This window comes from Oncorhynchus clarkii, chromosome 2 (genome assembly GCF_045791955.1).
Source record: "Oncorhynchus clarkii lewisi isolate Uvic-CL-2024 chromosome 2, UVic_Ocla_1.0, whole genome shotgun sequence".
NCBI classification, from domain to species: domain Eukaryota; kingdom Metazoa; phylum Chordata; class Actinopteri; order Salmoniformes; family Salmonidae; genus Oncorhynchus; species Oncorhynchus clarkii.
The window spans coordinates 21,933,315-21,949,027 of record NC_092148.1 but is presented as its reverse complement, the minus strand read 5'-3'; the positions used below and the strand labels follow the sequence as shown (position 1 = coordinate 21,949,027).

At 44.5% G+C, this 15,713-nt stretch overlaps 1 protein-coding gene across 5 annotated transcripts in view; it reads right to left on the bottom strand.

Moving 5' to 3' along the window:
- The window catches only part of LOC139424372 (triple functional domain protein-like), a 143,003-nt gene that overhangs the window by 43,491 nt on the left and 83,799 nt on the right, over positions 1-15,713 (bottom strand). For all 5 annotated transcript variants that reach the window (XM_071176162.1, XM_071176128.1, XM_071176138.1 and 2 more), the window contains 7 exons: positions 11,863-12,032; positions 11,294-11,468; positions 5,090-5,285; positions 4,032-4,198; positions 1,526-1,645; positions 482-673; positions 13-277 (listed from right to left, as the gene is read on the bottom strand). In XM_071176162.1, the coding sequence (XP_071032263.1) occupies positions 13-277; positions 482-673; positions 1,526-1,645; positions 4,032-4,198; positions 5,090-5,285; positions 11,294-11,468; positions 11,863-12,032 (1,285 nt within the window). The remainder of the gene's footprint in view (positions 1-12; positions 278-481; positions 674-1,525; positions 1,646-4,031; positions 4,199-5,089; positions 5,286-11,293; positions 11,469-11,862; positions 12,033-15,713) is intronic.

Genomic DNA, 15,713 nt, shown 5'->3' with positions numbered 1-15,713 from the left:
AGAGCCACTTACTTTTGACCTGTGTTTCAGGAGCCTTGACGTGAGACAGCATCCCTGGCATGTTGACACTGTTTCTGTGCAGGTACTTCAGGAAGACGTCAGCGTTTCGCCTTGCTAGTGTACAAGCCTTGAGGAAGGCCTCCTTCTGCTCCAGGTGTTTGCTGATCATGGGTGTGACATGGTCTGACTCACTGTTAGGGCCCAGTTTATCAGCTCCCCCACACCAGTCCTCCTCGCGCTTATACTCCTGCTCCAGGCTCTCCAGCACACTGCACACCTACAGAGCAGCACACAGCACAGGTCAAAACTACACTACCCACAATGCACCACCGAGCCCAGGCTAAGTACATGAACGCAAATACATGGCAAACTGCAGTGTAATACCATATAATACCACCCTATCTAGAGTGGTTAATATACCCTAATCTGGGCCATATTATTGGGCTAGGGGCCAATGGGCAGTTAGCGATGTCCCACCCACCTGCTCGGAGGTCTTGTAGAACGCTACAGAGGCGTTGACCAGTTTGAGCCGGTCCTCCATCTTGAGCATGAGTTGCTGCCAGTGGTCGGCCACCTTCTCTGCACAGTCCCGGATCATGTCCATGTCGTAGTGGTTGGCTTGGAGTAGGGCCTCAGCCTTCTGCTGCACCTGCAATGCACTCTGGTGGGTTTTCTGAGGAGAGGGAGAGAGAGAGGGAGCGAGAGAGGGAGGGAGGTGATTAATTAAAGTGTTTCCACTTCATGAATATTGTTCACATTAACATCTTCAAATTTTCACAAGAACACGGAGGGATGTGATTGGAGGCTACGGCTACAGGAAAGGAGTCTGAGTGTTACATACTGTGTGAGTCTTCTGCTACCATGACTGTTAACACACCACAGCATTAGACAATATCATTACAATACCATAATCAAATCGATCGAGTAACTGGGACTAATAATCTCCAACAGGTTTTTTTCCTCTCCTTCCACAGTGAGTAGATGACTCCAGAAACCTTCCTGCATAATCTCAGCCCTGCAGAATGTAGTCATTTATACAGTATGGCTGCATTTAAAATGAGCCCTGCTCAGAAGAGTTCAAAGGAAACATGTTCTGGGGTGAAAACAGGGGTCTGTTTCTGGTGAAATCAGAGTGGGGGATGATTTATGACCAATAGAGGATGAAAAGAGGAGTGGGGGAGGTTCGGGTTTTTACTGTGGTGTGTCGGAGGAGGGTAGAAGGAAGGAGAAGAGGAGGAGGAGAATGAGAGAAGGAGGAGACGAGAGGAGTACGAGGGGGATGGAGATGAGGAAAATAATAAGAATTTGCTGGGTGTTTATATTTGTCCTATTTCACACGTGTGAATTAATACGCATGTTTGAATCGGAAGTGTGTTTTTTACATATCCCACTCTCCCTGAGACATCCCCGGAGAGTGGGCTCACGGCCAGGGTCATGGAGAGAGGAAAAGAAGAGGAGGAAGAGAAGGAGTGGAGAGGGATGGAGAAGAAGAGGAATACATGAGAGAGATGGAACAGAGAGTCACCTCTATGGCATGTTGGAATTGCTCGTGTTCCTTCTGTAGCTGTTCTGCCTCCTGTAGAGAGCTGGCTGTGATCAGACCTGCATTCAGCATGGACTCTCCATTACGGATCCAACCCAGCACCTGAAACACACACACACACACACACACACACACACACACACACACACACACACACACACACACACACACACACACACACACACACACACACACACACACACACACACAAGGGAATACATCAAGCATCAGGGCAAGGTCAAGTCAGCTGTGACGTGTCACCCCCAACACCAGAGGCCCCAGGGAGGATTCCACACCGTCTCCTCCTCCGGGCTCCGCTCTGAGTCAGCACTGCACACCTGCTGTGTATCTGACACATGCTCTGTGCTATCACTGCTGCCAAACTCCTAGCTCAGCATAGCGGCTGTGTGAGGGAAGAGGCTAAACGCTGCTCAGTGAGTAACAGACAGATAGAACAACTACTGCTGTATTCTGCCTGGCCTGCTCTCTCAGCTTATAGCCACAAAAACACACATAGGCCTCTCTTCCCTTCCAGGACACGAGTAATCTCTCGCTCTACAACAATGACTGAATGAGGAAAATGAAATAAATGAATAAACAGAATAAGATTAACAGATGATGCTCCTGCTGGCCTAGTTTCTCTTTTTCCTCATTTTCGGGCCGTTGGTCATCTCTAAAGGACTGCTCTACTTTCCCAGCACATATTGCAGTGTTTCAGTCTTTCAGAGAGCGACTGCTGGCCAGTTTAATTCAGATAGAATAGAACATAAGAAAGATGTTGCTATTAATGCAGAGAAGATATGCTAACTGATATATTTATTGGCCATTGAGAGTTTATCTATCTTAACTGTCTTTATATTTGTATTTCATTTGAAGAAGATCTGGGTGCCAATCCCCTTAAGTATTTGATTGTTTTCTGACAGGACAGGTGTAAGTACAGAGTGGGAGATAGACATGGAGAGGGGTACAGAAAGTGGTTAAGGGCACAGAGAGTCGGGGCTCGAACCCCTGTCGCCAAGGGGACAGGTGTGGTCTGGATATTAGACCCGCAGCACCAGACTCCGAAATGAATGTGACTCAGTGAAGATATTCTAGAAGATACTGTAAATGGTCAATGCCATAAGTCAGGACCATATCGACTGGTCTCATATTTCCCGTTGTACAATCTAATAGAATCAACCCCGTAGATGTAAATACATCTGCTTGGAAAAGCATTTCACGCTTAACATTACATGCACAGAAAGCAATCTATTCATAATCACGTGCTCTTCACAAAATAATACACAATCACTTATTTCACAACAACAGCATCTCATGGTTATCATCCCACGTTCACTACTGTACTTGGAAAGAGAAAAAGAAAGAACGAAAGAGAAAGAGAGAAAGACTGTGTGAGTAAGGGAGTGAGAGAGGGTGCAAATGAACGAGAAAAAGTGAGAAAGCGAGTGTGAGAGAGAGAGAGAGAAAGACCACAGGTGAGAGCAAAAGTCTAAAGTAAGAGAGAGGGAGAGAACACAAGTAGGAGAGAGAGAGAGAGAACACAAGTAGGAGAGAGAGATAGAGAGAACACACGAGAGAGAGAGAGAGAGAGAGAGAGAGAGAGAGAGAGAGAGAGAGAGAGAGAGAGAGAGAGAGAGAAAGACCACAAGTGAGAGCAAAAGTCAAAAGTAAGAGAGAGGGAGAGAGAGAGAGAGAGAGAGAGAGAGAGAGAGAACACACGAGAGAGAGAGAGAACACACAAGAGAGAGGGAGGGAGAGGGAGAGAGAGAGAGAGAGAGAGAAAGACCACAAGTGAGAGCAAAAGTCAAAAGTAAGAGAGAGGGAGAGAACACAAGTAGGAGAGAGAGAGAACACAAGTAGGAGAGAGAGATAGAGAGAACACACGAGAGAGAGAGAGAGAGAGAGAGAGAGAAAGACCACAAGTGAGAGCAAAAGTCAAAAGTAAGAGAGAGGGAGAGAGAGAGAGTGGGAGAGAGAGAGGGGGGAGACAGAAAGACCACAAGTGAGAGCAAAAGTCAAAAGTAAGAGAGAGGGAGAGAACACAAGTAGGAGAGAGAGAGAGAGAGAGAGAGAGAGAGAGAGAGAGAGAGAGAGAGAGAAAGAGAGAGAGAGAGAGGGAGAGAGAAAGAGAGAGAGTGAGAGAGAAAGAGAGAGAGAGAGAGAGAGAGAGAGAGAGAGAGAGAGAGAGAGAGAGGAAGAAAGAAAGAGAGAGAGTGGGAGAAAGAGAGAGAGAGAGAGAACACACGAGAGAGAGGGAGGGAGGGAGAGGGAGAGAGAGAGAGAGAGAGAGGGGGGAGAGAGACAGAAAGATATCTACCTCACTTGCTTTGGCAATGTTAACACATGTTTCCCATGCCAATAAAGCCCTTGAATTGAATTGAATTGAGAGAGAGAGAGAGAGAAAGACCACAAGTGAGAGCAAAAGTCAAAAGTAAGAGAGAGGGAGAGAACACAAGTAGGAGAGAGAGAGGGAGGGAGAATGACGTACCTGTTTGACCTCGGCCTGAAGGTGGCGTAGCTGGACACACTGTTCCAGGTGCCTCCTGTGCTGCTCGGCCGCCACGTCCAGCTCCTGCTGCTTCTCATGGAGGAACTCCAGCAGGTCCTGAACACGTGTAGCCATGTCCACATCCCTGTCACACAGCAACTCCACACCTGAACAGAGAGAGGGGGGGAGAGAGAGATAGAACAAGAGAGAGAAAAGAGAGAGAGAAACAGAGGGAGACAGAGAATGAGAGTGAGAAGGAAGAAGAAGGAGGGGGAGCTCATCAGCTACTTTAGCAAATCCTGAAAACAACACAAAGAACAGGAGCCATTACGCAACCCAATCCTAACAAAAATATTAAAAGAGAGAAGCAAGGTCTCTCTCTCTCCTCATACAAGACAATCAGTCTCGACTACATGTAAAAGATTGACAGTTAGGTAAGCATACAGATATACATCAGTAACGCCATATGGCCAGACAGTCAGACAGAGAGAACACAAGTAGGAGAGAGACACACAGGATTGAATCTGCCATGAACATTATATTACTTACATTTCACTCCTGTGTTCCAGACCTGCATTGGGCTGCATGGAGTACAGAGTCTGTGTGTCATAGAAGCACTGTGTGTCTGTCTCTTTGGTGTCCAGGAGAGAACTGCTCTGGGATGCATTCTGATTATGCAAAATCTCCTCTGTGCATGTCGTCATTGACTTGTGTGTGTGTGTGCCAATGCAGCCTGTCGTCCTGCAGCACTGCCTAGTGGTTTTACTCAGCGACATGAGTTCATAGGATTACCGTGAAATCTGCTCGCCTGGCCTTGGCCTGCTGCCGCTACTGTGCCGAGTTCTCCAGCGTCCGATAGCTGGGTTAAAAGGCCCTCCCCATTCCTCCCCTCTCCCTATCTCCTCACCCACAACGCTGAGCTGACCCAGCCTGGCTTACAGCTCATCTGCCCTGGCAGCAGCGCTTTGGCCCATCCGATGTGTCGGTGTGTGTGAGTGTACGACAGAAAAGGTGCATGTGTGTGTGCATCCATCTGTGTGTGTTTCTCCACTACTCACCGCTGGCCTGGACCTCTGTAACGTACTGCAGCAGCTCCTGTCCCTGGTGGATGACGTCGAAGGTCAGGTTGTTCATGGTGAGGGCCTTGTCAGCATGGTGCTGGAGCCTCTGCTCTGCCAACGTCAGGTCCTCTGTATCAAACTCACCCATCTGCTGGGACAGCTCCTCATTCCACGACTCCAGGTCTGAGATGATCTGGGAGTGTGTGAGGGAAGGACAAGGGCTAACACTTCATTTGGATAGTCCTCGATAGAGGATCTATAGATACTCAAACTATCAACTGCAACAACAAAATATCTACTGTAATGGAAGTGTACTAATAAACATAGAAACACTGATCACAGGGATCACTGTAAATTAGTTTGAAATAAAGGTGACAGCACGTACAGGACAAACATATGTACAAACACACACAGATGATTATTCCAACCCTCTAGGTGGAATATGACCTGAGAGGGGTGTAAACTAAATCGGCGTCAGAATGAAAGGATTTGTAATGATATCAAAACACCAGCCAAGCTGATCTTCGAGACAGTGGCTAAGTGTTTAGTGTTCCCTAGAATGATACACTTCTCCCTTGGTTATAGAGGGACTACCCAGACTAGCTGGCATGACTGTAGGCAACACTGTAGATGGAGCGTCTGCCTGTGATGTTAGCACTTGTTTAAGGACCCACCCAAGCACACTTGCTGAAGGAGGGTGAATCATGACGCCCATCCACCTTGGCACAGTGATGGGTACTGTCAGTCTTTTCTCTGTGATGCCAGTGTGGGCTGGGCTTACCTTCAAATTCATTGGAATGAAATCAAAATCAATCAATCAATGTAGTGATCAAGGACCAAGAGGGAAGATGCCGGGTGGTGATTATTTTTGTTGCCAAACCGATCCGAAATATCATGGCTGCTCACAATAACTAGCTTAATATTTCAATTTGTCTTTAAATTATACAAATTCACTGTCTGTTTTACAGAATCGCTTTCCTGATGCTTCAGAGAGAGACATGCTGGCACTAGTCTCCATTTCACACATGGATCACAATCCCATTCAGCTGCTGCTCAGCCACATACTTAAGAGCTAAATGTAAAGAATGTGGCCGATGGAAATTCAAGGCGTCCAGAGTGATGGTCGTCGAGGGGAAACTATGGAAAAGTAATACGGGTCATGAACTAAAGCGGTGGCTGGCTATCCAGCTGATGTAGTAAAAAAGAAATGACTGGGATGAAATTGAGAGGCTCATACAGCTGCCTACATCCATTCACATGAGCAGTGAAATCAAATCTCAAGGCATCTGACAATGAAGAAGAGAAGAGGAGTCAGAAAAGGAATGAGAGAATGACAGGGTTCCGAGTCAGGAATTGGAAAATGTTCAAATCCAAACCGCAGTACTGCGAAACGAATAATTATTGATTCTCTCCACTGTGCCATTTAATTTCCTCTGGATGGCCCTCTGCACCCTCTGCTCTGCTCCTCAGGCTCCGGCTGTACTGTACAGTATTATATAGTACTGTACTGTACTGTATTATGAGGTACTGTACTCTACTGTATTATCTAGTATTGTATTATCTAGTACTGTACTTTACTTGTTAGAGCGTTGGGCCAGTAACCGAAAGGTTACTGGATCGAATCCCTGAGCTGAAAAGGTCAAAATCTGAGCAAGGCAGTTAACCCACTGTTCCCCGGGTGCTGAAGACGTGGATGTCGATTATGGCAGCTCCCCGCAACGCTCTGATTCAGAGGGGTTGGGTTAAATGTGGAAGACACATTTCAGTTGAATACATTCAGTTGAACTAGGTATCCTGACTAGGTATCCCCCTTTCCCTTTCCCTACTGTATTATCTAGTACTGTACTGTATTATCTAGTACTGTACTGTATTATCTAGTGCATTACTGTACTTTACTGTATGGTATTATCTAGTACTGTACTGTATTATTTAGTACTGTACTGTACTGTACTGTATTGTCCTCTGGGGGAGAACATGTGAATGAGGAGGTGGAGGGGAGGGTTCCATGTGGTAAGGGCTATAGGGCTAGCTTTTACTCACTGAGCGTATGGCTGCTTCATGGAAGGGCTACAGGGGGCTTAGTAGTGTGCACTCTCACTGTTAATGTACAAGTCAGAGACTAAAACGCGGTAGTACTTAACCACAAACTCCCTTCAGCTGTGATCCATATGCTAATCCATCACTGATCACTGTTTAAGATCTTAACCTGGAGATAATTTAACAGCAAGGCAAGCCTTTATCATCTAGCCTAATCTGATGACTGGATCAACATAGTGTGATAATAGTTTTCCACATAAACAAAACATAGACCTGTGGAGATATATAGATGTGGATTGTTGACTTCTCATGATTATCAACATGCAATAGTAGTTCCTTGGCAGAAGTATTTTCTGTCTATCTTTGAGATGGTTTTTGATTAAAACATGCGACAGAGCTCTATAGTAAGCAACCTGTACGGTCAACCAAATATCTGTAATTTCATAACTCAAGAAGCTGTAATACTGAGATCTACACCGCCTCAGTCAATAACAGAACAGTTCTTCTCTTGTTTTGACAATATGAGAGAGAGTCACGGCTGCTACCACAGACAGGCACAAACACCATTATTTATACTGCACTTCTGAGGTTGAGAACGGCCCATTCTTTGCACAAGGCAAACAGCCAACAACAACTGTCATAACAGAAAGGTCTGATGAAACCTCATTAAAACACTGCTTTAAGATATGAGAAAGAAGAGTCTAACAAAACAGCAAAGCAGACAAGGTAACGTCAACAGTGTAATGTACAGGTAATTAGAGGTCGACCGATTATGATTTTTCAACGCCGATACCGATTATTGGAGGACCAAAAAAGACGATACCGATTAATCGTCCGATTTTCTTATTTTATTTATTTGTAATAATGACAATTACAACAATACTGAATGAACACTTATTTTAACTTAATATAATACATCAATAAAATCAATTTAGCCTCAAATAAATAATGAAACGTGTTCATTTTTTTTGTACCTTTATTTTACTAGGCAAGTCAGTTAAGAACAAATTCTTATATTCAATGACGGCCTAGGAACAGTGGGTTAACTGCCTGTTCAGGGGGAGAACGACAGATTTTGTACCTTGTCAGCTCGGGGATTTGAACTTGCAACCTTTCGGTTACTAGTCCAATGCTCTAACCTGCCACCCCATTCATTTGGTTTAAAGAATGCAAAAACAAAGTGTTGGAGAAGAAAGTAAAAGTGCAATATGTGCCATGTAAGAAAGCTAACGTTTAAGTTCCTTGCTCAGAACATGAGAACATATGAAAGCTATTTCCCTCTATACCATTTGTATTTCATTAACCTTTGACTATTGGATGTTCTTATAGGCACTTTAGTATTGCCCGTGTAACTGTATAGCTTCTGTCCCTCTCCTTGCCCCTCCCTGGGCTCGAACCAAGAACAACGACAACAGCCACCCTCGAAGCAGCGTTACCCATGCAGAGCAAGGGGAACAACCACTCCAAGGCTCAGAGCGAGTGACGTTTGAAACGCTATTAGCGTGCGCTAACTAGCCAGCCATTTCACTTCGGTTACACCAGCCCCATCTCGGGAGTTGATAGGCTTGAAGTCATAAACAGCGCAATGCTTGATGCACAACGAAGAGCTGCTGGAAAAATGCACGAAAGTGCTGTTTGAATGAATGCCTGCTTCTGCCTACCACTGCTCAGTCAGATACTTCGATACTTGTATGCTTGTATGCTAAGTCAGATTATATGCAATGCAGGACACGCTAGATAATATCTAGTAATATCATCAACCATGTGTAGTTAACTAGTGATTATGATTGATTGATTGTTTTTTGTAAGATAAGTTTATTAACAAGCTAGCAACTTACCTTGGCTTACCGCATTCGAGTAACAGGCAGTCTCCTTGTGGAGTGCAACGAGAGAGAGGCAGGTCGTTATTGCTTTGGACTAGTTAACTGAAAGGTTGCAAGATTGGATCCCCCGAGCTGACAAGGTGAAAATCTGTCGTTCTGCCCCTGAATGAGGCAGTTAACCCACAGTTCCTAGGCCGTCATTGAAAATAAGAATGTGTTCTTAACTGACTTGCCTCGTTAAATAAATATTAAATAAAGGTGTAAAAAAAGATTTCCGATAACTTGAAATCGGCCTAATTAATTGGCTATTCTGATTAATTAGTCGACCTCTACAGGTAATAGTTGCTCTGTGGACACAAAGTATTCAGCATGTACTAACAACCATCTGAAGACATGTACATACGACATCAAAAGATATCTGTACTTCCAAGATTATTTCTCCTCAATTCTGCTCAAAACCTAGTGATGGGGAAAGTCGATACAGTTACATATCGTACTATATCATTTTGACAATATGCCAACATTATTTGTGCACTAGTTGGCTGTACCTGCACCAAAACTCCAGTATTTTTCCTTCATAACTTGTTCTCCATCTTCTTTTTAAATAGGGAGCCAATTTGTTTTCAGCACCTTTATTTCCATGACTGATCAACACTTGTTTTCTCATGTCTCTCTACTTGTCCCTCTGCAGCAGACATACAGTATGGTGAGCAATATGTTTGGAACATCAAATCGCAATAAAATCACAGTATTGAATCTCAATACATATAGAATCGTGAGAATCGCAACACATATTGCATCGGCACCTAAATATCGTGATAATAAGTATTGTGATAATATTGTATATTGAGTTCCCTGGCAATTCCTAGCCCTATCAAAAACCCTTCTGAAAACATTACGATCCAGTCTAAAGTGCTACAAAAATCACAAACTCACTAATCTCTCATGAAAATGTCTTACTGGCTGTTCTGTAGGAGTCATATTCACTTAACTCATAAGCACATTACAGAAGGCTGAATGACAGCGAGGCAAAGATCCCAGGCATAAATACCACAAGCCTTTAGTCCTTCTAACATATTTTCTTCCCCTGCCACTCTCCTCTTCTCTCCCGTTCCCTCCTTCCCAGGCGCCAGGAGCCACTTACCGGGCCGGGCTGCTCTCACAAAGCAGAGTAGAAACACCTCTCTGAGTCTAAGTACACACACCATCTTTCGCTCCTCCTGGCTCGTGGAGAGGAGACTGGCTCCGTGAGGACAGGAATCCTGCTCTGGGCGTGACTGGGACACTGCGTGCTGTGCCTCTGCCTCACCTCAAACCTGAACCTGAACCAGGTTGCTGCCTAACCCCTCATTGGGAGCCAAGAAGGAACAGCATCTCAGGGGTGTGAAGAGGAGGAGTAGAGGGAAAACAACCTCTCCCTCCCTCTCTCCTGTGTCATATTGACTGACTGACTGACATACCGCTCCGTCCCTCCCACAGATCACAGCTAATGTGAAGGTTTTACTGTCCTGCACCTCTGAGGTGAAGATACTGTACCAGTCTAGCTGTGGTCTCTTACCACACAGACTAGTGTGACTGCTGCACTACTATTGTGACATTACACCTCAGTGTGAGATGGGCTGCATGTGCAGACAGGCAAAAGGCAGTGTGTGCCAAACACGGGTCGATATTTTACTGACTGTAGGTTTCCACTTGGGAGAATCTTTATGGGAAAATGAATAGAAATAGGAATGCAATGTCGTGATTTGTTTGTAATGTCAAACTGCACTGTAGTCTACTTAATGTGCCGAAAAACGAAACGTCCTCCTCCTCTATCCGATGACCCTGTTATTGCACCACAACGCGCGCGCGCGCACACACACACACACACACACACACACACACACACACACACACACACACGCACACACACACACACACACACACACACAGCCTTAAATGAGTCATCACCTCAGTACAATAACTTCCCAGAAAGGGGGATGATTACTTCATGAATATCAGTGGTTCAGGCTTTATCATTTCAAAGGCTGCTGTAGTTAATGCTTAATTTCTGGCATGTGAATCCATATTATTAATCAACCACTGTACTGCTTCAGTCCTTTGATGGTGTAACAGGAAAGAGAGAGATTAGAACAACAGCAGCAGCAGAAATAGTCCTTTGATTCTCTCAGCAGGGACTGAAGGCCTTACACTATCAGATAAAACTACTACAGAAACACTGACTGTGAAACATTCAATCTCTGGAAAAGACACCGGTCAGATACAGCCAATAGAGGACATGAGAGATTGGTTGATTGATAGATTGATCGATATTAACTTTATTGACATGGGGGCCACTTACGTCGATGGCGTCCCTCTCAAAGATGCGTAGCTGCAGGAAAAGTTCCAGTTTGATCTTCCTCTCCTGAAACAGGTCTTCCATCTGAGCCTGGGCCTCATCCAGCTGCTGTAGGACACTCTGGATGTGGGCCATGGAGCTGTTGTGGGGAGTCTTGTTACTGGAGATAGCAGAGTCCCTGTGTGGAGGCCGGAGTCAGAGATTAGACAGGTCAACAAACACATTAAATACCTTTCTTTCCTTTCAATATCATGAACGACATGGTAGGTGGTGGAACAGCTAGCAGAGTTTAATTATGTGTTAGACGGCATGCTCTTAGAAGCTTCAAATGCACCTCTGTTGCCAGTTAGTAGCGTGCAGTGCTGCTATCAATGTCTCTTAATGGTAGGGTAAATGCTGATTAGGGGGACAGTAATACTGCTCTACAATGCTGCACAGTTCTAAATAAACTACCTGTATTACTTGGTGAATTAGCTCAGATCTACAAAAGTAGAGGGGGTAGGATATTTCAATGGCGGGTAGGGGCTAGAAGGGGTGAATTTAGGATAGAGGATGAGTGCGCTGTGAGCTACCTGAGCTGCTGGATGAGGTCCTCTCCCTCCTTGATGACGTTGACAGTGGCCTGCAGGGTGGTCTGTTGCTGCTGGCCGAAGCGTTTGATCAGGTCCTGCACCGCCTCCACAGACTCAGCATACACATCGTCCAGCAGCTCCTTCTGCAGCTCCTCCAACCACGTCCACAGCTGCATGGGCACACAGTGACAGACAACCCAGGCGGCCAATCAGAAATACAGTAAGAGGTCTGCCGGCCAATCACACGAGAGCAACTTGTTACGCTACAAACACACTAGAAAGGTAAAGGAGAAGACTGCTATCACACAGAGAGGCAGGTAAAGATGGACAAATGAAAAGCAGAGGAGAGAGGGAGAGAAAGAGGAGTGAAGGAGGGAGCTGCATTGAGTCATTGTGGCAGGATTAACCATCTGGTTATATTGGCATGGTGGCCCAAACCAAAGCACCCGTACCAGCATGTCGGACCCTCCCTGCCCAATCTACTACCCACCGCTTTTTTTCCCTTGCATCCCAAATGTCACCCTATTCCCTATATAGTGCACAACTTTTGACCAGCTCCCGTAGGGCCCTTTTCAAAATAAGTGTGCTTTGTAGGGAATAGTATGCCATTTGAGACCAAAAATGTGTTTTGTTCCAGTTCATACAGCTCTATTTTTCTATAATAACACACAAGGACAGGCAAACACGACACTGGCTAAGAACAGAGGAGGAAAGTTGGAACCGGGCCTAATCCAACCACCTCTATACAACAGATGGATATTAGTACACCATATGGACACATAAAGAAATGAGGAATTCATATGAATATCAGGCCACCACCAACCACTGTGTGAGTCATGCACTGTAAAGATGATATCAATGTCAGCACACAGAGTAAAGTACAGTGCACTGGCACAGAACCTTAACAGAAAGGTTAATGCTGTTCATTAATGCCTAAACAAATGACATTGATTGAAACAACACAGACTGCAAGTTAACGTTCTCATGAAAGCTTCATGTTGTTTTTAGGAGACTACAGAGAAGCACCACCTCTATAGGTAAAACTGCCATCTCTCTCTCAGCCACACCATTGAACAATGGGAAGAAACACTCATTCCAAAGGTCTGCCTTCTTACAAGGGAAACCTTTCAAACACAACACACGTAATCTTCACCACAAATAAAGGCATGACAAATTACAGCTTTGAATAGAAGGTATTTCAGAAACAGAACAGCTTCTTAAATTGTGGCAATGGCTAGAGGCTCTAGTCTAGTGGAAGAGAGTAGAGGGGGAGGAAGGCACTGTGTTTAGGCTGTTGGAGATGTGTGTTACGCTCAAAAAAAGATGCCTATATGTCAGTGTCAGAGTCACTTTGGGCAGCCCATCCACTGTCACAGGACACATCATTAAGTGATGATGCCCGAGAATACGGTGTTTGGAGGATATTTAGGTGTTTGGAAGATGTTTAGGCTGTTGGAGATGTGTGTTACACTCAGGAAAAGATGCCTATATGTCAGTGTCAGAGTCACGCACGGGTGTTGTTAGAGTGCCGGCAAACCGTGCCAATTTATATTCCAAACATCAGCTTCGAGGGCATTATCACTTTTATATTACGGGTTACCGACATGTTCAAATAATGATTTACATATTTTAATTAAAATATTATTTTGATGAATTTATTCATACTGCCTCAAGATATAGTCCCGACTCAAATCTAGGGTTGCTACCCAAGCTGGCTGGTCGTTCATTCTATCGGTTCGGTTGCCAGAGACGTAACCCACTCTTAAGGATCCGCCCCTTTAAAAAAAAATGGCCTAAAATGACATACCCAAATCTAAGTATTTTTGTTCTGTATCCATGGACGCGACCCAGTCGTTTGTTCTAAACGTTCCATTGGCTGGCAACATTCTTATGCCTTGCTTGCTAGCCAATAACGGCTAACTTACAGTCACATCAAACAGTGTAGCCAGAATAACAACAAAGTAGCTGCATTTGCATTTGTTTAAGCTGTTTTCTAGTGACATTTATGTGGATACATCCATAACAATGAACTAATGAGTGTGGTGTCGGAGTGTGGTGTCAGGCAAATAACCTCACACTCAACGTCAACAAAACAAAGGAGATGATCGTGGACTTCAGGAAACAAAAGAGGGAGCACCCCCCTATCTACATCGACTGGACAGTAGTGGAGAAGGTGGAAAGGTTTAAGTAACTCGGCGTACACATCACAGACAAACTGAAATGGTCCACCCACACAGACAGCGTGGTGAAGACAGCGCCTCTTCAACCTCAGGAGGCTGGAGAAATTTGGCTTGTCACCGAAAACACTCACAAACATTTACAGATGCACAATCGAGAGCATCCTGTCGGGCTGTATCAACGCCTGGTATGGCAACTGCTCCGCCCACAACCGTAAGGCTCTCCAGAGGATAGTGAGGTCTGCACAACGCATCACCAGGGGCAAACTACCTACCCTCCAGGACACCTACACCACCCGATGTCACAGAAGGCCATAAAGATCATCAAGGACAACAACCACCCGAGCCACTGCCTGTTCACCCCACTATCATCCAGAAGGCGAGGTCAGTACAGGTGCATTAAAGCAGGGACCGAGAGACTGAAAAACAGCTTCTATTTCAAGGCCATCAGACTGTTAAACAGACATCACTAACATTGAGTGGCTGCTGCCAACATACTGACTCAAATCTCTAGCCACTTTAATAATTAAAAATTGGATGTAATAAATGTATCACTAGTCACTTTAAACAATGCCACTTTATATAATGTTTACATACCCTACATTACTCGTCTCATATGTATATACTGTACTCTATACCATCTACTGCATCTTGCCTATGCCGTTCGGCCGTCGCTCATCCATATATTTCTATGTACATATTCTTATTAATTCCATAACACTTGTAAGGTAATTGTTGTGAACTTGTCAGATTACTTGTTAGATATTAATGCACAGTCAGAACTAGAAGCACAAGCATTTCGCTACACTCACATTAACATCTGCTAACCATGTGTATGTGACCAATAAAATTTGATTTGATTTGATGATGCGCGATTTCACCTAGCATAGGTGTGCTCTCTCGTCAGGACACTGTTGTTCAGAGGAGCTACCCTACAACACAGCTAACACAATCACTTCAAACTGAAGCTGGAAAGACTACAAACTAGCTGCACTTCATTTCGTTTGACCTGTTTTCTATTGATATTTCTCTGTATATATCCATACAATTTATGCCAATTCATGACTTCGACTGTCTCAAAAAAGTTGTCTGTCTGTCTCATCCCAACAATTGACTCCCGACACCTTCATTACTAATGTGACAGAAGGAATTTGAAAATTTAAACAATGTTGCAAATGTCGGAGAGACATACAGCAAGGTTTATACAAATCTCCTCTGTTGAAAACTAAATGTTAGCATAAAAAAAATGTGAGATAATGTCTAGATGCTTTTTATAGTGGAGATACATTTTATAAATTGCCTGGCTGGGCTGATGAGACAGTGGATTGCGCAGTCAGATGGAACAGAGTAATTAGGCATTTTATCGTAATAGATTTAGCCGGTGGTAACTTACGGAAAAGACACTGGCTAGAATGTGGTTTTAACCAATCAGCATTCAGGATTAGACCCAACCGTTTTATAAATACAATATAATGCACGCAAGCACACACACTCACACTTCCACTCTGTTGTGTGGCAGTACTGATGTAATAAATTCTTCATGTCGCTAAACTCCTGTACCTCTTACTACCCTGGCTGGCTGTCATCTCTTTCACAACACTAACTGGGCTGGGACGAGGGGGGAGGTTGAACTCCTTTAAAGGTTGAACTTAAACTTTCCTCAGGGTGAGCAGG